This window comes from Octopus sinensis, linkage group LG14 (assembly GCF_006345805.1).
Source record: "Octopus sinensis linkage group LG14, ASM634580v1, whole genome shotgun sequence".
NCBI lineage: Eukaryota > Metazoa > Mollusca > Cephalopoda > Octopoda > Octopodidae > Octopus > Octopus sinensis.
In genome coordinates, this window is record NC_043010.1 from 52,014,243 (window position 1) to 52,038,395 (window position 24,153).

The 24,153-nt window shown below is 36.0% G+C and overlaps 3 protein-coding genes across 4 annotated transcripts in view; 2 read left to right on the forward strand and 1 right to left on the reverse strand.

The window, feature by feature from the left end:
• Positions 1-7,005: 7,005 nt before the first annotated feature.
• On the reverse strand, positions 7,006-13,641 carry LOC115219093 (zinc finger protein 525-like). Of its 2 annotated transcripts, none has more exons than XM_036509039.1 (2): positions 13,163-13,641; positions 7,006-8,346 (listed from the first exon to the last, which is right to left on the reverse strand). In XM_036509039.1, the coding sequence occupies exon 2, from the start codon at positions 8,321-8,323 to the stop codon at positions 7,280-7,282; it is 1,044 nt and encodes a 347-aa protein (XP_036364932.1). In that variant the 5' UTR covers positions 8,324-8,346; positions 13,163-13,641; the 3' UTR covers positions 7,006-7,279. The 2 variants fall into 2 exon arrangements, with proteins under 2 accessions (XP_036364932.1, XP_029645026.1); XM_029789166.2 differs by having other exon boundaries at positions 12,944-13,634.
• A 2,723-nt stretch (positions 13,642-16,364) lies between these two features.
• The window catches only part of LOC115219042 (EARP and GARP complex-interacting protein 1), a 29,720-nt gene continuing 21,931 nt past the window's right edge, over positions 16,365-24,153 (forward strand). The window contains exon 1 of the mRNA XM_036509037.1: positions 16,365-16,481. Within this exon, the coding sequence (XP_036364930.1) occupies positions 16,464-16,481 (18 nt within the window). The 5' untranslated portion in view covers positions 16,365-16,463. The remainder of the gene's footprint in view (positions 16,482-24,153) is intronic.
• On the forward strand, positions 16,533-22,864 carry LOC115219350 (zinc finger protein 2-like). Its single transcript, XM_036509040.1, has 2 exons — positions 16,533-17,170; positions 18,017-22,864. The coding sequence occupies exon 2, from the start codon at positions 18,368-18,370 to the stop codon at positions 19,241-19,243; it is 876 nt and encodes a 291-aa protein (XP_036364933.1). The 5' UTR covers positions 16,533-17,170; positions 18,017-18,367; the 3' UTR covers positions 19,244-22,864.

Consider the following 24,153-nt stretch of genomic DNA (forward strand, 5'->3'; position numbering starts at 1 on the left):
CATCTGCTTATTCCAGTATTACAATCCAGTATGTAGTTGTATTGATGTGACACCCATATTACAGTTGAAAATTCTGGAAATATTGTTAGTAGGGTTATTATATAACAAAACAGGAAATTGTTTTGTTTTATTTATTCACCATTACACATGTTTCATTTGCTAATAGAAATCACAAAGTTGTACGTGTTGGAAAAATATACAATAATAAGAAATTTCTTACATGTTTATCCAACATGTACAACTCAGTGATTCCAAATAGCAAATGAAATATGTGTAACGGTGAATAATACCAAAGAAATGTTCCAACTTCCTCTTTCGTTTTATCTATATTATATTAAAACTCAAAAGTTTGTCTGTTTTCCTGCCATTTGATTAAGATGATAAAGATTATAAATAAAAGTCATTTCCCCACTTTAAGAAAAAAAAAAGTCAAGTTGAAAATGTTGATACCTCAAAGGGTCGTTGTAGCTATCACTGTCCTTTTTCTTCCCTTAATCATTTAACCCTTTAGTGTTCACATTATTCTGCCAAAATTAATCCTTTTTTATCCATATTGTTTTGAACTAATCATGCATTATCTTGTAATTATGAGATTTTGATGAGGTAGTTGTTAATTTTTAAAATGATGTTGTAGGGTTGGTGTGAGAGACCAGATCTGGCCATGCTGAACATAAAACAGGCAGAATACTTTTGGCTGGTTTAAATGCTAAAGGGTTAAACAACTTTCAGACTGCCATGAACTGAAAGATAAAAATTCTCCCTCCATTTTTATGAAATAGTTTTTTTTTTCCTTCAAGGGGGGAAGATTACTATTTCATTTAAAATAAAATATTAATCTTTACCAACTTAATCAAAAGGCAGAAGAACAGACTATCTCGGATCTTTACCTTTTGACCTACAAATTTAAAAAATAATTTTTTGTAAACTAAACAATTTCAAACTTTGGACACTGGTAGAATGTGTCATATAAAACATCTTTTACTCTTAGCATTTTTGAGAAAAACTTATTTACAAAGTTATTTCACGTTAAAGTAGTCATATTTCAGTAATTTCAGCTGAATAAAATTACTGCTGTTGTTTGTCACTGTTATTTATGACAACCCTAACCCTAACCCTAAAACCTTAAAGCTAAAACCAGTATAAACGCATGAATGATGTCATAAATAACAGTGACAAACGAAAAATACATCGCCGATAGTTGTTGTTGACAAACAATGGCAGTAATTTTATTCAGCTGAATATACATCATTGATTGGTTGAAATTACCAAAATACTACAACGTTAACGTGTCATTGATTAGTTGAATTTACCGACAAACGAGTACGTTAACGTGAAATAACTTTGTAAATATAAGTTTTTCTCAAAAATGCTAAGAGTAAAAGATGTTTTATATGACACATTCTACCACTATACGAAGTTTGAAAGCGTTTAGTTACAAAAAATTATTTTTTAAATCTGTAGGTCTAAAGACAGAAGAACAGACCATCTCTTTATAGACAAAGATCAGTTCCAATGGGAGGAGTTGAATCTCATAATGGAAAAACAAACAACAATAAATGGGTTGCACCTTATAATGAAACTCTTTTAAGAGCATTCAAATGCCACTGCAACATTGAAATCATTGCTTCAGTGAGGTCACTTAAGTACATCATCAAGTACACACCTGAAAGGAAACGACCAAGCTGCTGTTCCAATGAACAATGATAACGAAATTAGTCAATATCTAATGGGTAGGTATATTGGACCATCTGAAGCAGTTGCAGTGATTTTAGGATTTTGAATGCATTAAAGAGCCCCTGCAATAGTGAAACTGCAAGTTCATCTACCAGATGAACAAAGAATATTGCTCAGAAATAATGAGGATATATGTGGCTGTCAATGAATGACATATGAGAACAATATTGACAGAATTCAGTTTAAGAGATGAGAAATTATTTACATTAATTATGTTTGAAGATGACGTTTTATTGGATGGCTTGTCACTGGAAAGAGGATTGTAGGAAAAAGTTCAGAAAGGAGGCAAACGAGGGAAATAGTTCAAAGAAAGCTCGTGAGTCATCCGAAAAATTATGTATGTATGTATGTATGTATGTATATTATTTATATTATTATATGATCGAACGCCACGCATCCTTTTCCAAGTAAGTTTTTTATATTTATATATATATATATATATATATATATATATATATATATATATATATATATATATATATGTATATATATATATTATTTACATTCAACGGTTCAACGGATATTGTCCTCATCTTGTTTTTTGTTAACACAACGTTTCAGCTGATATACCCTCCAGCCTTCTTCGGGTGTCTTGGGGAAATTTCGAACCTGGACTCTCATTCCTAAGGTACTTTTTGATGTTGTTATTATTATTATTATTATTGTTATTACTGTTTAAGGTCACTGCTTGGAATCGAACTTAGAATCTAGGGGTTAGTAGCCCGCGCTCTTAATCACTATGCCATATGCCCACGAGCATTTGCATAGTGGTTAAGAGCATGGGCTACTAACCCCAAGATTCCGAGTTCAATTCCAAGCAGTGACCTTAAACAGTAACAATAATAATAATAATAATAATAATAACATCAATAAATACCTTAGGAATGAGAGTCCAGGTTCGAAATTTCCCCAAGACACCTGAAGAAGGCTGGAGGGTATATCAGCTGAAACGTTGTGTTAACAACAAACAAGATGAGCACAACATCCAAACGTAAATAATGTAATTGACAGAATTCTTTTCATTGTGCATCAATGATGACTTTGCAAAAATATTACTTTATGCTGAAGTACCCACTTGAAACAGTAGTAACAAAGAATGGTAAAGAAGAAAGAAGAAATAAAGTTGAAGGCCATTTGAACGTTTTTCAAAGAAGAAACATTTGGTCATGTTTATGTTGTCACACCAAAGGCAGGAGAACTGTATCATTTAAGAATTTTATTGCATGAAGTTCAAAATAGTTTTTCATTTCCCACTGTGCATCAACATTTTCAACTTCAAGTGGTTGTGATCCAATGGGCCATGGCAGGTACATCTAGTAAATATATATTTATATACATATACACACATACATGTATATATGTATGAGTGTGTGTTTGTGTTTTCTTGTTTTGACATCACATAATTGTTGTAAATGAATATAAGTCATTTCCAACAAGCTACAAAAACATTTCTAGCCATGGGGGAATTATTACCTTGCTTGATAACAGGTGTGGAGGCACGTGGCTTAGTGGTTTGGGTGTCAGCACCATGATCGTAAGATTGTGGTTTCGATTCCTGGACCGGGCGACGCGTTGTGTTCTTGAGCAAAACACTTCATTTCATGTTGCTCCAGTCCACTCAGCTGGCAAAAATGAGTAACGCTGCGATGGATTGGCGTCCCATCCAGCTGGGGAACACTTACGCCATAGAAACCGGGAAACCAGGCCAATGAGCCTGGCTAGGTTTTAAAAGGGCGCATTTATTATTGGTAACAGGTGAGAGTTGGTATCAGGAAGGGCATCGAGCTGTAGAAAATCTGCCTCCATCAACTCCATCCGACCCACACAAGTATGGAAAACCATGATGATGATCATCATCATCATTTAACTTTCGTTTTTAATGCTGGCATGGGTTGGACGGTTTGACTAGAGCTGCACCAGGCCCCATTGTCTGTTTTGGCTTAATTTCTATAGCTAGATGCCCTTCCTAACATCAACCACTTATCAGAGTGTACTGAGTACTTTTTACATGGTACCACCACCACCAATGATTTTTATGTGGCACCATCACCAGTGCTTATTACATGGCACCAGCACTAGTATTAATTCTGCTGTGGTAGACAGGTCTTCTTATGTACAGCAAGGGCCAGGTAGATCAGCCCTTTATCTCCTTCATAAGAACCAGTATCTTGAGATTAGCCTTCAGTACGTTGTCCTATGTCTTCCTGGTTCTCCCTCTTGTTAAAAATGGTTGATGATAACGATCTTATCTCTCTTTACACTTCTGGGACAGACACTAGCACTTAGTCTCAATCCTTACTGGAAACATTTTCCCAGTACCTCGTGAGTGGAATCAGCAGACAAAACTGTTCAGAGCCTGTTGCACATATGGAGTGATGGTTGTGGTATGTGTGTGTGTGTGTGTGTAAATGCTTACATTCCATGCTTTTGTACGAAACCATTAAGTAAAAAGAATGGTGACATGTTGATATTTCCTGATCACAAATTGCCCTATAACTCTGAACTTTTGAAAGTTAATGGAACAAAAAGAAAAGAATCCCTTATTTGAAAGACGGGTTGGCAACAGGAAGGGCATCCAGCAGTAAAACAATACATTAATAATAAGCACTTATCTAACTCATACCGGTATAGAAAAACAGATGTGAAACAAACTGCCAGTTGCATGTAAAAAGCACCCAGCATACTCAGTAAAGTGGTTGGCATTAGGAAGGGCATCAAGTTGTATAAAACATACCAAAACAGACAATTGGAGTCTGGACAGCTTCCCAGCAGGCCTGTTAAACCGTCCAACCCATGCCAACATGGAAAACAGAGATGCTAAATGATAATGGTGATGATGATGTCCCACCCATGCCAGCATGGAAAGTGGACATTAAACGATGATGATATATATATACATAAATTTAAATAGAGATTAAAATAGCTTCGTTTAAGGGATTAAAATATCCAATGAATTACTGGTTCATTGCCTATTGTTTTTTTGTGAATAGTAATATATATATATATATATATATATATATATACACACACACATATATATATATGACAATTACATTGTGGAAGATAAATATTAGCAGAAACTTTGACACCAAATAATAAACATTTAAGTGAAATTAACTACCTTTGTATGTTTTTGAATGGCTAATATGTGTTTCCAATATTGTAACTGTTTCAGTTTTAACATGCACTCGGATCTAATTACTTGTCAGACAAGTATATCTTTGCAATATATAGGTCCCATGTGGCAGACTAGAAAATAGCTAAGAATCCTTGGCATGAAACCAATAGTAGCCTTGTTAACCCGCAAATAAAGTGTATGCATATGTGTATGTACACACACACACACACACACACGTATGTGTACATGCACACGTGTGTGTACATACTCACATACACGTGTGTGTGTGTGAGTATGTGGATCCTATGTATGTGTGTTTTTGTGAGTGTATATTAGTCTGATAAAAAAATGATTGAATGGTCATGGCTGGAATGCCTTGCATCATAGGTCTGCTCAAACAAGGTTGGCCTTGGGTTAAACTACAACAACAAAAAATTTTGAAGACAACAAATACAAAATTAAGGATATTATCGTTATTATTATTATCAGCGGAGAAGTAGATGGCAGATTCAATAGAATACTGGATAAAATTTTCTGAGGTATTTAGATAATGTTCGTTAGTGGTTTGAGTTCAAGCCCCCGGATTACTCTACATCTTCTGAGGTTGATAATATATGTATGAGAGTCAAGTACTACAGTCATTTAAACCGACAACATCCCCTCCACAAAAATTTGTAGTTTTCTTGTATTTGTGAAAAAAAAAAAATCATGAGTATTGGCAGAATTATTAGTGTCAGACAAAATACATTTGCAGTGTTAAATAACAATCTTTTTTGTTCTGAGTTCGAATCCCACTGAGGTCGAATTTGCTTATCATTCTAATAAAATAAGAGTTAAATACTTGGTTGACTGTACCATCCCGGAAAATTTGCTGGGTTTGTGCCTATGTAAAATACCTATTTCTTTACTACCCACAAGGGGCTAAACACAGAGAGGACAAACAAGGACAGACAAATGGATTAAGTCGATTATATTGACCCCCAGTGTGTAACTGGTACTTAATTTATCGACCCCGAAGGGATGAAAGGCAAAGTCGACCTCGGCGGAATTTGAACTCAGAACGAAGCAGCAGACGAAATACTGTTAAGCATTTCGCCCGGCGTGCTAACGTTTCTACCAGCTCGCCGCCTATGTAAAACACCATTTTCATAATGACTGTTAACATAGAAATGTTAACAACTGAGGAGTATGGCTGTGTGATTAAAATGCTCGCTTCCCAACCATGTGGTTTCAGGTTCAGTCCCACTGCACAGCAGTTTGGGGACCTATCGTCTACTATAGCCTTGTGAGAGTTAATTTGGTAAATGGAAATTAAAAGAAGGTTGTCATGTATATGTGTGTTTTATATTGTCTTGATATCACATAATGGTTGGAAACAAGCGTCGTCATCATACAAATTATGTTGCTTCTGGTCTTCCATGAAAAACAGGCCAGGTCATGGGGGAAACATTACCTTGCTTGGAAATAGGTAAAGGCTGGCATCAGCCAAGGGTATCTAAGTGTAGTAAGTCTGCTTCAATGAATTTCGTCGGACCCATCCAAGCATGAAAAGGTGGATCTTAAAATAGCGATGATAACAATATCAATGTCATCATTAAAAAGCATCTTTATAAACCTTTGGTGTCATTTGTAATGATATTTTTCGTCAGTGCTTTCTTGGGAAATAAAGCAATCGATCACTTCATTGCTGTTAGTCTTTGACAGAACTTTCTAGACTATTAAAAATGGAGACACACAAACTTTTGTTCCACTTAAGGTAATACATTATAAATATACCTTTTTGTAAAATCAAACATCGTAGAGCAGGTAGATAAAATGCATTAAGGCTTACATGAGAGAGTAAACATGTACAGTATTACTGTTATCAGGTTGGCTGCACTCAGCAACCAAGACTAAACATTATAGCATTTAGTTTTACTCTTTAATTTTGCAGCAATATAGAACTGTTAGGTGCATGACTCAGTGGTTAGAGCGTTGAGCTTACAATCGTGAGGTTGTGACCGGGCTGCCTGTTGTGTTCTTGAGCAAGACACTTTATTTCACGTTGCTCCAGTTCACTCAGCTGTAGAAATGAGTTGTGACGTCACTGGTGCCAAGTTGTATCGGCCCCTTTGCCTTTCCCTTGGATAACACTAGTGGTGTGGAGAGGGGAGACCAGTATGCATGGGCAACTGCTGGTCTCCCATAAACAACCTTGCCCGGACTTGTGCCTGGGAGGGCAACTTTCTAGGTGCAATCCCATGGTCAGTGTCGTGACCAAAGGGGGTCTCAGAATAGAACTGTTAAGTTACTTAATATTACTCTCATAAAAGGACCTTGTGGTTTCATTGGAAAACAAATCTGAAAGTTAAGTTTCAGGTTTGGAGGGAATGCTGTCTCTTAGTACTTTTTTAATGTTAAGTTATGGTGGAGATTTGGAAGTTTGTTTTAGCAATTTTTAAGATCTTCCTCTGTATGTGTCTTCATATGTTGCTTTAACATGCTATTCCGAGAGAAAGCCTTTGAACATAGCCAACAAGAGAAGGGTTTTTCACCTGTGTGAGTCATAAGGTGGTTACTTAAAATTGCTTTTCGGGCAAATGATCTGCCACAGATTTTGCAGGGAAATGGCTTTTCACCTGTGTGAGTCCGAATGTGAAGTTTCAACTGATCTCGCCAAGCGAATCGAGCACCGCACACCTGGCACTCAAACTCTTTAATCTCGGAATGTGTAGTCAAGTGCTCTTTAATATCAGCTTTCTCTGTGAATTCCGTGTTGCAGATTAAGCACATGTAAGGCCATTCGCTGGTGTGGGTTCGGTTGTGTTTCCGTAGTCTGCTTTCCGTCGTGAAATACTTGTCGCAAGGATCGCAACGAAAGGGCCGCTCTCCCGTGTGTACACGAATGTGGCTTTGCAAAGATTTATCGGATGAGAACACATGACCGCAAGTCTCACATCGGTACGGATTGTCTTCGTTGTGGATCTTAGAATGCTTTTGGAAACTGGCAATACACCAAAACGACTTGTCGCAATATTCGCAATGGTAGGACTTTTCGCCAGTGTGAATCTGCATGTGGTTCTTCATCGTTTCAATGGTTTTGAGTTTCTTATGGCAGATCTCGCAACGCAAGACAGGATCGGTGTGAGATCTCCTGTGGAGCTGCAGGTACTTGTTGTCGCAGAAGGATCGCTGGCATATGTCGCAGTGGAACAATTTCTCCCCCGTGTGTGTTCGGATATGTCTCTGTAGGTTGCCGTTTTGTGTGAAGGTTTCACCGCAGGTAATACACTGGTATGGTTTCTCACCTGTGTGAATTCGAGTGTGTGTTATTAAGTCACTGCTCTTTGTGAAGGCCTTTTCGCAGACCTCGCATTTGTATGGTTTCTCCCCTGTATGGATTCTCATGTGTACTTTTAAATAACCGTTCTGTGCAAAGTTCTTCCCGCATACATTGCAAGGAAATGACCTTTCTTTCTTACTTTTCTCCATTGTGACAAAATGTAGTTAAAAATCTGCAAGAGAAATCAAAACAAGATTTGAAGTCAACTAATTTTTAAAAGGAATATAAAATAGAAAATAGGTCAAAGAGGAACAAAATTTTCAAATTGGTATTAACCCATTAGTGTTTAACCCTTTAGTGTTCGCATTATTCTGCCAAAATTAATCCTTCTTTATCCACATTGCCTTGAACTAATCATGCATTATCTTGTAGCTATGAGATTTTGATGAGGTAGCTGTTAATTTTTAAAACGATATTGAAGGGTTGGTGTGAGAGACCAGATCTGGCCAGTTTGAACATAAAACAGGCAGAATACTTTTGGCCGGATATGGCCGGTTTAAATGCTAAATATCCGGCCCAATATATTCTACATGTTTTATATTTGAACAAGCCATATCTAGCCTCTCACACCTAACCTACATTGACATTCTAAAAATAAATAATCACATTATTGAAACCTCAAAGCTGTGAGATAATTAGATAATGCATGATTAATTCAAAACAATTTCAGTGAAAAAGCATTACATTTAACAGAGTAATCTGAATGCTAAAGGGTTAAAGAAAAAAAAAAGTACTATTTCAAAAATACAAAAAACATTAGTATTTCAAGTGGTCAAGAAACTCACTTTGCAACCATGCAGTTCTGGGTTCAGTCCTACCGTATGGTACTTCGGGCAAGTGTCTTTTACTATAGCCCTGATCTGACCATGATTTACAAGTGAATTTGATAGATGGAAACTGTGTGGAAGCCCATCATATATATATATATATATATTTCACTTATGCTCAGTACCATGAGGACCAATGATTGTTTGATGCCCGTGTGCAAACAGCTATGCTGCATGGCAGTGAAACATGGTTTATGACAGCTGACGACATGCGTAGGCTTGAGAGAAGTGAAGCCAGTATGCTTTGCTGGATGTGCTATGTCAGTGTGCACTTTTGACTGAGTGTAAGCATCTTGACAGAAAAGTTAGGCATAAGAGGAATCAGATGTCATGTGCAAGAGAGACAACTGTGTTGGTATGGTCATGTGATGCATATGGATGAGGGCAGCTGTATAGAGAACCTATGGTAGAGGTAGATCCAGGGAGATGGTGAAACATGACCTTCAAACTTTGAACCTCACAGAGGCAATGACTAGTGACCAAGACCTTTGGCGATATGCTGTGCATGAGAGGACCCAACAAACCAAATGCACCCATGCTGGTGACATGTAAAAAAAATCAGCCTTTGAACATTAGGCCTCACGAAGGCAAAGTGGTCGAGTACCTTTCGAGCATTGGGCCTCATGGAGGCAAAGTGGCCAAGTTCCTCTCAAGTGTTGAGCCGCACGGGTGTGAGATGGCTGAATTCCTTTCGAGCAAGCTTCTCAGAGGTGAGGTGGCTGAGTTCCTTTCAAGTGTTGGGCCTCATGGAGGCAAAGTGGCTGAGCTCCTCTCGAGTGTTGGGCCTCACAGAGGCAATGACCAAGACCTTCCCAATATGTGGTGCTTGAGAAGAAGACCCCTCGAGCCAAACAAAATCACAGATACCGGTGTCACGCAAATGGCACCCATGCCGGCGTTGTTGGTGTTAGGAAGGGCACCTAGCTGTATAAAACTATACCGGATCAGACTGGAGCCTGGCACAGCCTTCCAGCATGCCAGCCCAGTCAAACCGTCCAACCCATGCTAGCATGGAAAGCAGACATTAAATGATGATGATGTATGGTTTGTATGTATTTGTCTCCTCCACCCACTTAACCTATGTTGATTTGTTTACATCCCCTCAACTTAAAAGTCTGGCAAAAGAGACCAAGAGAAGAATAAGTACTGGGAGTGATGTTCAACATATCATGGAGGTGCCCTAGCATGGCCACAGTCAAATGGATGAAACAGGATATTTTTTAAACAAAAGCATCTAAAGACAAACTGTTATAAAAAGTACAAAAACTAAAAATAAAAATAAATAAACACTAGTGATAAACAGCCTATGAAAACTGATTAATAATGGTAAGCCGCCTCTCCTAACAAAATAAATACTAAGATAAATAAAATAGAAGAAAATATCTTCATTTCTCTCTCTCTGAAAGAGAATGAGTGTTAGAAACATTAATTTTTCACTTTTCTTGGATAACTTAACATTAATTCATTTCATATCTGCACAGCAATATTTTTTTTGATAAGCCTGGTACTGATCCTATTGGTCTCTTTTGCTGAACTGCTAAGTTACAGGGATATAAACACACCAACACCAGTTATCAAGCAGTGGTGGGGTCAAACAGACATAAAGACACATACACAGATATATATATACAATGGGCTTCTTTCAGTTTCCGTCAACCAAATCCACTCACAAGGCTTTGATTGGCCTAAGGCTAGAGAAGACACTTGCCCAAGGTGCCAATGGGACTGTACTCAGAACTATGTGGTTTAGAAGCAATCTTCTTACCACACATTCACACTTGTGCCTGTTACTCTTTTACTCGTTTCAGTCATTTGACTGTGGCCATGCTGGAGCACCACCTTTAGTCAAGCAAATGGACCCTAGGACTTATTCTTTGTAAGCCTAGAACTTATTCTATCGGTCTCTTTTGCTGAACCGCTAAGTTACGGGGATGTAAACACATCAGCATCGGTTGTCAAGCGATGTTGGGAGGACAAACAACACAGACACACACACATACATATATATATGACGGGCTTCTTTCAGTTTCCATCTACCAAATCCACTCACAAGGCTTTGGTCAGCCCGAGGCTATAGTAGAAGATATTTGCCCAAGGTGCCACGCAGTGGGACTGAACCCAGAACCATGTGGTTCGTAAGCAATCTACTTACCACACAGCCACTCCTACGCCCATATTGTTGATAAAGAAATGTTAACAAGCCCCATCACTAATAGCTGTTTCATATGAAGCTCAGAATGTAATGGTTCACATATACACATGCACACAAAATGAGCTTTGCACAGTTTCCGTCTATCAAATTCACTCACAAGGCATTGGTCAGCTTGGAAGTCACTTTTCCAAGATGCCATGCAGTGGGACAGGTGCACGGTCATGTTTGCACCTATTCACTCATTACTGATATTTACCAATCCTACTCTTTTACCAACACACCTTCATTGCTATCCACCACTATGTTCCACATTAATTGCTTTGCTTCTCTACCATTCATTATTGACATCCATCACTCTTTCACTTCTAATACAGCCTCTTCTTCTATGACCCTTTCTCTCTCTCTCTTACCACTCTAGCTCCATCCATTGTACCACTCATGCTATTTCTAACCAATCTTGTTACCAACAATTGTCATGTAGCTGCCTACCACCTTCATCTTCTCTGATACACACTCTCTCACCATGGTATTCCTTCAACACACTCTTTTCTGGAAGACAAACCCTGGAACTGTTGAACAAATGACTGAAAACAATAGGTAGAGAGTTTGCCATAAAATATTTACTGAACACTCTCCTTGCATCCACTACACTCATGGAGTGGTTGACGTTAGGAAGGGCATCCAGCTGTAGAAACACTGCCAGATCAGACTGGAGCCTGGTGTAGCATCCTGGTTTCCCAGACCCCGGTCGAACTGTCCAACCCATGCTAGCATGGAAAACGGACGTTAAATGATGTTGATGATGATTATATATATATATATATATATATATATATATATATATATATATATAAGTATGCAGTTTTATAGATCAAAGTCAGCTGATCTTACGAATCAGTTCTAATGGATTTGTACTTCAATATACCCACTACTAACAAACATCAGTGCCTATTCTAAAGAGTTGTGGATTCTTTAACCACTGCATATATTAATAAAAAGTTTTCTTCAAATATTGTGACTGTATCGTGTCATTTTAAAGTAATTTTTCAAAACAATATATGTATGTATGTGCACACACATGCATACGTAGACAATGCTCGGGCTGCGATAAATGTAAATTATAATTGTGTAAGGAGTGGTCAGACGACAATTTCTTTTTACCAAATTCCCTTACAAGACATTGAACCGAGCGAATACATCATGATACCCAAACTAAACAGATATGTTAGATTCCAAATACGACTAGGTTGAACAGATTTGTGATTAGGTGGGTGTTCGAGCTGTCTGTTCATAAGGTTATGGTCCCTATAGAACTATATTATTATCAAATGAGTTCTTGCTTTTCTAAAACAGTAGGGTGTAATTATGGAAAAAAAAATTTGATTGCCATTTACATACACCGGGACGAGATAAAGCGTAAAGCGACTCCTTTTGGTTCGTAAACTGCTTTCTTCACACTTCAGTTGTTTAACCTCACAGTAGTTCTTCATATATGCAAGTATTTGAGAGCGAACAAGGAGAAAGGAGTGACATTTTACTGGAAGATGAACCTTCATAAATAGCTAATCTGAGTTTCTTACCTTCAGACAACAAATGTCAATAAGGCACAAAGAAACAGATATGCTACAGTTTACATGTATGTATCCATACATTGTTGTTTTTTTTTCGAACTGAAGTTATGTATCTATGCCACATTATAAAATAGTTTCTTTCTAGCCAAGCATGTCTAAAAAAATGAGTATTTACAATAATGAACAGAATAAAATGTATCAGTGCAGAAAATGTATTACCTTGTTTTTGTTTTTATTCTGGTTTCTTAAAGCTGGAACCATGTCATTATTACAATTGCTAATGTCGTTGAAAATTATGATATTGTTAGGTGATATATTTATATAATGATTAGGCGACTAATAATTCTGTCGTAGCGACCAAATTTACAACTATTGTATAAGGTGAATAAGACAAACGGTGAAATTAGTTGTACCTTATGGAAAATAAATCCGACTTACCCATTTCACAGTTGATTCTTTTCAACTGAATTAAAACACATATAAAATAGATAACAAGGCGGGTGATAAAATCGACTCAATCAAACACACTAAATGTTGTGTATTTGTATTATTTTATCTTTTCCGTAGGGATAGACAATAAAGATCTACAATGGGCAGGAGATCAAGCTTAAAGTCATTCAAATCCGAAACTCTTTTTCCAATTCCGAAAAAAAATAATAAACAATTAATAAAGAATAGGGAGTTAGATAAATAGTAGGACACCAGGAATTGGTATAAATTAAGAGCCAGTAAATGTATTGGAAATCGCTTCAGTCCACTATATTTTTTCCCTAGTGATGGTGTGGCCTAGTGATGGGTTTAAAGAAGTTGTTTAGTTGGGGAAAGCGAGGTAATTTTTAGAGAAGCTGAGAAGTTGCTTCACTAGAAAAACAAAAGAGATAACGGTGTAGGAAAGGAAGTTGTACCGCTTGAAAAAACATTCCGTGTAATTAGTTTTTTTTTAATATAATGTACCGGCAAATTTTGTTGGACTAGAAGTGTCCCGTTTTCCGGAGACAGCCTAAATAAAATATATAGTTAAAATAAGAAACAAATTATGAAAGTAAAGACTTAAAATGTATTTAACAGATTTAAATTAATACACTTCTTAAGCTGGGTCTGGTATCATACATACAGTAGTAAGGAGGGAGATATTAGTAACCGGGGTAAAATGAGTAATTTCTGATTTCTCGTTATTTTCTCCCTATTTGTTTGAAATCATTACATTGCAGGTAAAAATTGTTCAGCATAGTTGTTGTTGTTGAAGTTGAAAGAGTCCGAAATGTAGCCAGGTGATAAGTACTTTTTTTCCAAGACATTTTCCCTCAACTTTGACCCGACTGTAATCGAGGTTGCTAAAAAAATAACTGGATAACTTTTGGCGTTTAACAATCAATATTCTTTTCTCAAATCAATTTTTTCCCCTCACTAATGTCTGATTTGATCAGGTTTCTAAAAATGATATCTAAAATGGGTAAAATGAGTACCGTAAATCCTCGAGTATAGTCCGCCCTTGAGTATAATACGCAGGGAATTTTTAGGGTGCTGTACTGCTAAAAAACCTAAACCTTGTGTATAATACGAACCCTTTCTCTAACTTGAGTCGTGTGTAATTAAGCCAGCAGCACCTAGTCGAACAAACACTTCCGCACATGCGTAGTACAATAGTGGTGATGTTCTTAACTGTTATATGGGAATGTAAATGTTTGTAAATTGTCTTTGTTACATGTTATTCTGTGTTCTGAATACTTTTATTTCAATAAATGTTGCTTACTGCAAGTTATGGATGATTCTTTAATGACTTCATTGCTTTTAGGCTTAGCTTAATGTATTTTCGCGCCTGACATCACAAAATGCGTCTGAATAAATAGACTCAGACATTGCTGAGAAAATATTTTTCATTTTTAACCTTGTGGTGTGTGACCAGTTGAAGCACTTGGTGCTGTATTGTTTTTTTTTGTTTTTTGGGAGGGGGGGGGTTAAGACAAATGAGTTGGAACTTCAGAATAAGTTTTACTTGGTTATATTTTATTTTCCGTATCATTAAGCAAAGATATGCCTGTGATAAAAAAACATGCACCACAATGGTTTCAATACAGTTTTAGCAAAAAGTTTTGGAAGAATTACAAGAAAGTTCTCTGATAATTTTCTTTCATATAAATAATTTTTTATGTTAATTTAAGAATTTGCCAGCAAAATCTTATAAAATGATGTACAAGTTTATGTTATATATGAAAATAAAGAAATTTTCCATATGACTGTTACTTTTGTTTCATTTTGAAAAGTAATTCATTTTATGGTTAATCATTCTTTATACTTTGAATTATATATATATATATGGGAGCACCAAAATATTTTAAGTGTTTAGGGCCTTCACAGGTTTTAATCCATCCCTGCTTCTCCCCATCCCGCCATTAAAAAAAAAATATATATATATACTACATATATTTATTTTGTTGAGAGCGTGTTCACTGCTGTTTTCAAATATGTTCTCTTTTCCAATATTCTACCTAGCTTAGATTTTATTTTTAGAACATTCGCGCTGACATTCTGCTTCTATTCTTCTTTCTATTTCTTGTTCTTTCATTCATTCCGTTGCTCCTATTCTGCTCTCAGATTGTGTCCCTCTTATACTGTTCTTTGGTTATCAGCCAATCCCACAGTTATAATAACCTAAAAATCAAAGATTGTCATATTTATTTAACATTACTTTTAAAAAATCATCTTCTGACCCTATTACGATTTGTTTCTAATTTAATATTTAATTTTATAGCATAAAAGTTGAGGTTTTTTTCATTACTGATATTTAAACTCTGCCCCCCCCCCACTCTCTCATTAACTTAAATTGGGCACAAAAAACATATTTATCTTCAAAAAATCTACTTAGTTATTACCAAACTGTTTTGTGTGTATGTATGTATGTATGTATGTGTGCGTGTAGTTACGATGTATCTCAGATCAGTCGGAACTGAACAAACTTATATTCGAACGCATTTCAACCGTGACCATCTCGTCTTTTTTTTTTAACCACACTATGTGAGGAATGTGATTTGGCTGCTAGCGAGTTAAGTGACTGACCATGTCTTTATAGGTTCCATAATTGTCCCCTATTGTACCTTTTATAGTATACATATGTAACATGTTCTTTTCTCATATTTGGTAAATGTTGTTGCTTAGTCCCAGGTCAGCCTATAGTTAAAAAAACTTCTTGTGTGTGTGTGTGTATATATATATATGTATATATATATATATATATATATATATATTCCTTTTATCTTTTACTTGTTTCAGTCATTAGACTGCGGCCTGTTGAAGAGTTTTAATCAAGAAAATCGACCCCAGTATTTAGTTTGGTAATCTCTCTTTTTTTTTTAAGCCTGGTACTTATTCTATCGTCTCTTTTGCCAAATCGCTAAGTTACGGAGACATAAACAAACCAATACCGGTTGTTAAACGGTGGTGGCGGGCAAACACAAAGACACGTGAACACACACGTGTTTCTTTGACTTTCCGTTTACCAAATCCACTCACAAGGCTTTGGGACTACATTTTTTTAAGTACTTAGGGGTTTTTTGTTGTTTTTTTTTCTGCGAGGAAATCTGGCTTCTCTTTCTAGCAGATCGAGCGACCACCACTGAGATGAGTTTGTTTATAGAAGACATGCAGTGTATCAGTTAGTTTGGTCTGGCTGTATCCATGTCATTCTGTTTTTAATACAAAAATCCTACGGATTAATTGGGAACATTGCAGTGGTACATTGATGCATCATTCTTTCTATGTAAGTATTATTTAAAAAAAAAAGAAAAAACAACATACTCAGATTACGTTTCTGTTATATTTTACATTCAAAGATGTTGTGGCATTAATACGTTGCTCTTTCTATTGTAATTAATTGTTTAACAATGTTTCTTTTATTATTTGACACTGGATGATAATAGTCACACTGATGCTTCGTGTTTTCATTGTAAGTGTTCTGCTAAAACTATGCTTAAACGACTATGGCCTGGGGAAAGAAACCATGAAGATATTGTTGTTATTTACATATTAGTCGTGCGTTCTTATTGACTTTTATTCCTCAAATTCCGAATCATCTTTTTACTGCGATTAACCCTTTCGTGGCCATATTTCTTACAAAATACACGCCATGTGTTTTAATTGGATTTTGTTGTTTTAATTAATGAAGATATTTTTTCATTAAGGTTTTATTTTATTAAAAATAAATAACTTCTCTTGTTGTAGGTGAGTATTCGGGAATGTTACAACAGAATTATTTTGCGTTCAAATGTGGATGTAAATAAATAATTTACAAAGCTGACCGGTCGGTCGGTCGTACAGGTTGTCTTGTAACTTTATATATCAAACTACTGAGGATTCCTGTTGCGAATGGAAGATATAAATCGAAGACTTGCAAGAGACATCATGAAATGTACAACGAAATTATGAAGTAATTATTGCATTTAATAATCTGTAAGTGTGAAATTGATTATGTAATCTGCTTTCTCTTTTTTGTTTATTCTTTCAAACGCATATTGTTGATTCAAGAAATAATTCTTGTGGGAAACCTTAAGGACTACCTACAAAACTTTTTAAATAATACGAAAAAAATGTGGCTTCCATTCAAAGTAACATATTTTTTTGTATTTGTGTGTATCATTTAAAGTTAGAGGAGTTTGTGGGTTTCTTTTTTTTTTTTTACTTACTGTATTTTTAAAATCTAACTTGGAAAAGATTAGTGATACTCAAGGAGCCTATTACAGTCGAATAAATGAAAAAGAAATTGCTTTATTATAATTAATTGGATTAAAAAGCTTAATATGGTTATTTTCCTTAGGCAACAAAAGTTGTTTTAATGTGTAGGACGGCTCAGTGTTTTCGAAACCAAAGAGGATGGACATCTTTATTCAAGTGTACCGGAATGTTTCATTTATTTATTGTTTTCGCTGCTTGTTGCGATTTGATAGAGATGGCGGGGTCAGTATGTCGGTCATTCGACACAGCAGAAGGAGAATTGGGGAACAGGTCACTTTAATTCAGAGGCAGCAGTCTTTCCGTGTTTGTGAAGACCGCATTAATTGAATTGTTGTTTAATCCCTAATCAAATCCCTTATCAAAGGTTGTGTATTTAGTCTACATAACTTTCCGTTTTCCTTGCATGTTCTTCGTCCACTTTTTTGATAAGGAATAGTTGTAAATTCTTGCTAACATATTCTATATGTCATCCTGTTTACCTTTCGGTAAGATGCTTTCTTTATACCATTGAAAGTATAGTTCGTACATTTTTATCTATTTATTTATTTTTAATTCTTTCTTTAGGACACTTTACCAGATTAGATGAGCCACGGTGGCTTACAGTCGGAATGGAAGTTATTTTATTTTGTAAATATTATAACCATTCATGGAAACAACTGATTCGCTGACGACAAAGTTAAATTGGATGAATTTACACCAACTAAATATGGAGGGACGCTTTGCCTAAAAGATTTGTTTCAAGATATAATCTATATATGAAGAACATCAGAGGTTAGATTTCTGATAAGCATGCAGTAAAGGCATGCTTTTAAAAATATACTCTTTTATAGAAACACAAACAGCCAAGTGAGGAGAAATACTCAGAATGATGAGGTAAAGACTGTTTTTGGTTCAGGCTATAACATATATAAAAAAATGAAATTTAACAAAGAAATTGGTTTTTCAAATGACCGAAATAACTGTGAAATTATTTCAAGTGATGACGAAAATGCTCCCAAGGATGAGATACGATTCCAATGTAAACTATGTGGGAAATATTTCTCGACAAATTTGGCTTTATCTGTACACATTGAGATACACACAAAAAGGACACCATTAATGGAACACATGAAAATTGGGATTGAGGAAGGAACTTCAAAGTGTGAAGATTGTGGTAAATCTTTGTCTGGCTGTGATTGCCAATCTAAGAATAATGAAATACCTGGCCAGATTTATTGCTGCGAAGTATGTGGAGAATACTTTGAAACTGATTTACGCTTGATAGAACACAGTCGCTCACATGTTGGTAAAGGATACCACCACTGTTTAGACTGTGGGAAATTCTTCTTAGCCAAAAAATCATTAATGAAACACATTCGTGTACACTTTGGTGAAGAACCTTACTGCTGTGAAATTTGTGGTAAAACTTTTGCACAGTACGGTACCTTAACTCAGCATAAAGTGTTGCACAACAACAGCGAGAAAGAATATGTGTGTAAAATTTGTAGTAAATCATTCTCTGAAAGTTGTAAACTGTTGGAGCATGGTAGAGTACACACAGGGGAAAATGCCTATGAGTGTATAATTTGTAGCCAAACATTTAATAAAATGAGTATTCTTGTGAAGCACAAGAAAACACACATGGGCCACAGACCCTTCAGCTGTGATGTGTGCGATAAGTCATTTTTGAAAAAGAATCACTTAACAAGGCACCAAAGTTTACATTCAAGGAATACCTACAGCTGTTCCCTCTGTAAGAGATCATTTACTCGAAGAAAATTCTTAACCAATCATAAAAGGCGAGTTCACTGATGGTTTCTATGGCTTTCCTTTACCTGATCATTCACCAAAAAATGGTATAGATCAGTGGTTATTTCATTGGTTGCCTTTCATAATTTGGATCTGCTTGAAACCACAAGTTGTCAGGTTTATCTACACACAGTAAAATGTTTTTTTTTTGTTTTTTTTTTTTTCATTTTATGAAGTGTGTAATAATTTTTTTTCCTTTTTCAGTAACTGTATTACTTTTTCTTATTAGTTCGGTTATACAGCTTTAAAGACTTGTTGAAAGTTTTCCTGGAAAGAAAAAAAAAAAAAAATGAAAAATGCATCACAAAGGTCGAGTTAGAACAAACTCATTTTTAACACAGTCTGGGGTGTGCGTCTTTCTGAGAACTTATTTGACCACATACCACTGAGGAACCATGTAACTGTAGAAGGAGTCACTTTTTGATTATGGAAGAAAAAGACATTTTAGATATATATATGGGAATTTCTATCGTTAATTCTGTGTTCAAAGACTGAAATATCACAATATATTATACCTACACAACAAGACATTTTAAAGTTTATGAATTAGACAATCAAGTTCTTGTTTGGGGACAGAAAAAAGTACTTTTTTTCTTGTTTTGTTTTGTTTTTGCTCTAATGTTTGTAAATGCATTATACTTCAGTTGGTTTGATTAATAATCTTTATGAAGGATTGTCATGATTTTAATGTTCATGATGCCATGCTTGCATTGCATGCATAGGACAATTTGTTGATGTAGATTTTCTATGGCCAGATGCTTTTCCTGTTGCTAACCCTCATTTGTTTCCAAGCAAGCTAATATTTCCCTATGATTGGACATGCTTCCCTGGGAGACTGCTTGAATGAGAGTATTGCTCATTTATAACCATTGCGTGATGCCAAGACAATGACACACACACACACGACAGTGTTCTTTCGGTTTCTGCTTATCAAATCCACTCACAGGGCTTTGGTTGGTCCATGGGAAGACACTTACCCTACGTGCCACACATTGGGATGGAACCCAAAACCAAGTGGCTTTGAATCAAACTTCTTAACCACACACCCATGCCTGTATTTCTTATTCTTTTACCTAAGTGTAACATTCTTATAGATGTGTTTGTGTGTCAGTTTCCTGGTGAATACAAATGTTATTAGCCTTAGAAACAAAGATATTTTGTTTCAATCTAGTCTGGTATAATGTACACATCAAGGTATAAGACACCTGGTGATGATCAGAGATCAGATCGATTGAAACATACAATAGATGTAAAAGCAAACAATGTTTCCTCTCTGGTAACGAGGCTAATGACTAACTGAGACAAGTAATTACTGCACTTTTATGTTGATGTCTCTATTTCTATCCTTGATATAATAAAAATGTTTGGTTCCTCTGGACCATGAAATATATCTAATCAAAAAAAATGAACCCACTGCTAAATGATTGAGAGTAGGTCTGGATACAGTTGGTTAGCAAGATTGTAATATCTTGTCATGCTCTTAGCATTCTACAATGCTTACTAAAGCTTTTTTTTCTTAACCATGCGATCCACTTTTATTCTTGTCTATTCAAGGTTGACCTCACTCAGTTTTCATATAATCAGATAAACCTGCTCCAACTCAACCAAGAGTTGTAGGATCTAACATCTATCCTATCCAAGTTTAGTTCACCTATCAAAGCATGCTACAGCTTTTGCGACCAGAGGTAAGCACTAAATGCTAAGTAGAGGCCAAAAATGGAGAAAATTACAAGTTCTTCTAATGTTAAAAACTCTGGCTATAGTATTGAACAAATGTAAAAATGTAATATCACCTCTTACAATGTAGCCAGTAGTTAAAAAGCTAAGAGATGGTTGTATTGTTGCTAGCCGTATGATCCTCATCTATGCAAACAGGGAAAGCAACATAGACAGACCTTCCACATGACAACCATCTGCTCAGAATGACATGAAATTTTGCTAATGCTGTTTATATGTAATATGGAACCATGATGGAGAATGGTAGAGTCAGTGAAGTGAAGAACACAACAATACCTTGCATTATTTAGTTATGTTCATTTACATACCAAAGCCAACTTTGTGTTTTCATCTTTCCACTGTTAAAATGAGCAGCAACTCATTACTGAGGTCAAACATCTCCCCTCAGAGTTTGAAACCTTTGAATATATGGTAGAAATCAGTATTTGTATTGGAACACAACTATATCAGTTGACTGCAGACAACCATTTCTTCATACATTCTAATCCAATATGACAAACAATTCCACCAATTCTTGTTTTACACTTAAAATAACAGAAAATCATAGCAAAAAGGTATGTTTTATGATTGTGACACATCTTTGAATGTACTATTAAAGCTTCAACAATACTCAGTATATCTTCTACTTTGATTGAGAAAGCTCTTGTTAACTATGTACTTATTGAGGAAATTGTTAATATAATGTTAGAAATCAATCATCCTCTGTTGATCCATAGGATAATGGCCGTGTCATCACTTGGTGTTTGTACGTGAATTGGATTTAAGTGCAGGAACTTTGTGCATCATCGAACTCTCATTCAAGTTGCAGTTTAGAGACATTGTAGTAAATCTGGATACAGTGGGTTAGCAAGATTTTTGTAATATCTTGTCATGCTCTTAGTGCTCTACAATGCTTACTGAAGCTTTTTCTGTTTTTTTAACCCATGAAACCCACTGTTCTCGTATGCTTGACTTACCTCAGTCTCCACATGCTCAGATAGACCTACTTGAACTCAACCAAGAGTCATGCGATTCAACAGCTACCCTCGCCAAGTTCAGTTCACTCATCAAAACGTGTTACAGGTTCTGGGACCAGAGGTAAACACTAAATGCTAAGTGGAAGCCAAATGTGGAGAAAAATACAAGCTCTTGCAATCATCATCATCGTTTAATGTCCGTTCTCCATGCTAGCATGGGTTGGATGGTTCAACCAGGGATCTGGGAAGCCAGAAGGCTGCACCAGGCTCCGGTCTTATCTGGCAATGTTTCTGGATATAGTATTGAAGAAATGTAACATTATCATCTCCTACAATGTAGCCAGTGGTTAAAAAGTTAAGAGATGGTTATATTATTGCTAGCCATATAAACAATTCTTCATCTATGCAAACAAGGAAAGCAACATAGACAGCCCTTCATCCCTCCTTAATTTTAACCTTCCACATGATGATCATAACTGAATCATTTCCCTGAGAATTCTAAATCATTCAACCAATTCCTGTTCATGGTATTGTAGTATAAATGACTGAATATTAATTCCATGGAGACTTGTACATTTTACATAATCATCCGTATGAGATAGCTAGCTGTTTGAATTACCAATACAATACCTCAAATGGACTGCGGCACATTTTCCATGTACCCAATTTTACTCGTTCTTGGGTCAATTCAATTCTTCTATGGGTACAAAAAAATGCTTGCCTAATTTTCTGTGCAGTGAGATCAAACAAAGAACCACACAGCAAGTGTCCAAACAAATACACATAAACTGACTTCAATACATCCTCTTGCAGGTACATGATAATTTAGTCTCCTTTAACAGTACCAATGTGTGCCATGTTCTAAAAGAAAAAAAAAACTGATATTCGGTTATATCCTGTTACATCTGTAAATAAAGTTCTAAGTTATATTTGTGTTCTTTATTATTTTTTTTTTCCAATATTTCTGTACTGTTGTATTTTTGTTTAGAGGTATTAACATTTACTCTTTTACTTGTTTCAGTCATTTGACTGTGGCCATGCTGGCTGGAGCACCGCCTTTGGTCAGGCACATCAACCCCAGGACTTATTCTTTGTAAGCCTAGTACTCAATCTACTAGTCTCTTTTGCCGAACTGCTAAGTTACAGGGACGTAAACACACCAGCATCGGTTGTCAAGCGATGTTGGGGGTACAAACATACACACACACACACATATACGACAGGCTTCTTTCAGTTTCCATTTACCAAATCCACTCACAAGGCTTTGGTTTTCTCGAGGCTATAGTAGAAGACACTTGCCCAAGGTGCCATGCAGTGGGACTGAACCCGGAACCATGTTCACTTACCACACAGCCACTCCTATGCCTTTGCTTATTTATTTAAGAGGAGTTGTGGAGTAACAGACAAAAGAATACCATCTGGTGGTTTAGCTAGAATCCTTAATGCTCTGAGTTCAAATCCTGTCATGGTAATCTTTGTTTTTCCTCTTTTGAGGGGATGATTAAATAAAGTACTTGCAGTGTATATGCCCATAGCTAACACAGTTACAATACATGTATGGTATACTAACTAATATAGTACATGTGTGTTACTCTAACAGTATCATAGTTGTACACCAAGCCATGTGGAATAACTGACTTCTTACTTGGTGAGGGTTTGTGTCAGTAAGCCAGCTGTAAAACTATGCTTTAAATAACTTTAGTCAATAAACAATATCAGAGAAAAATCCACTATCTAATTATATTTTTGTCATTGTTTTACATGTTTTTGCATGGGTTAGACCAGTGATACTCAACTGGAGTACACATGGCCCCTGAGGAACCTTATAAGATTTTGGGGGGTCTACACTGTAAAATAGTAAATTGGGGATCTGCAATAGAATTTTAAGGACCCCTGAAAAAATTTTGCTATAGATGTATGTATTGGTTATGCATTGTAAGAAACGGGGTTTCTTTCTCTAACATTTTACATAGTTCAACCTGCACAAATTAATGTGAAAAACAATATAGGAATTTCAAAAGAAATTTCTATAAAACTGTTTTTAAACACAAATGGCTGTGGGGGTCCACCAAAATAAAATAGTGATCAAAGGGACCCATAGATAAAAAAAATGGTTGAGAACCCCTGGGTTAGACAAAAGTTATTTGAGGCATTTTACAGCTGGCTTGCTGATGCTAACCCTCACCAAGTAAGGAGTCAGTTATTCCACATGGCTTCAAA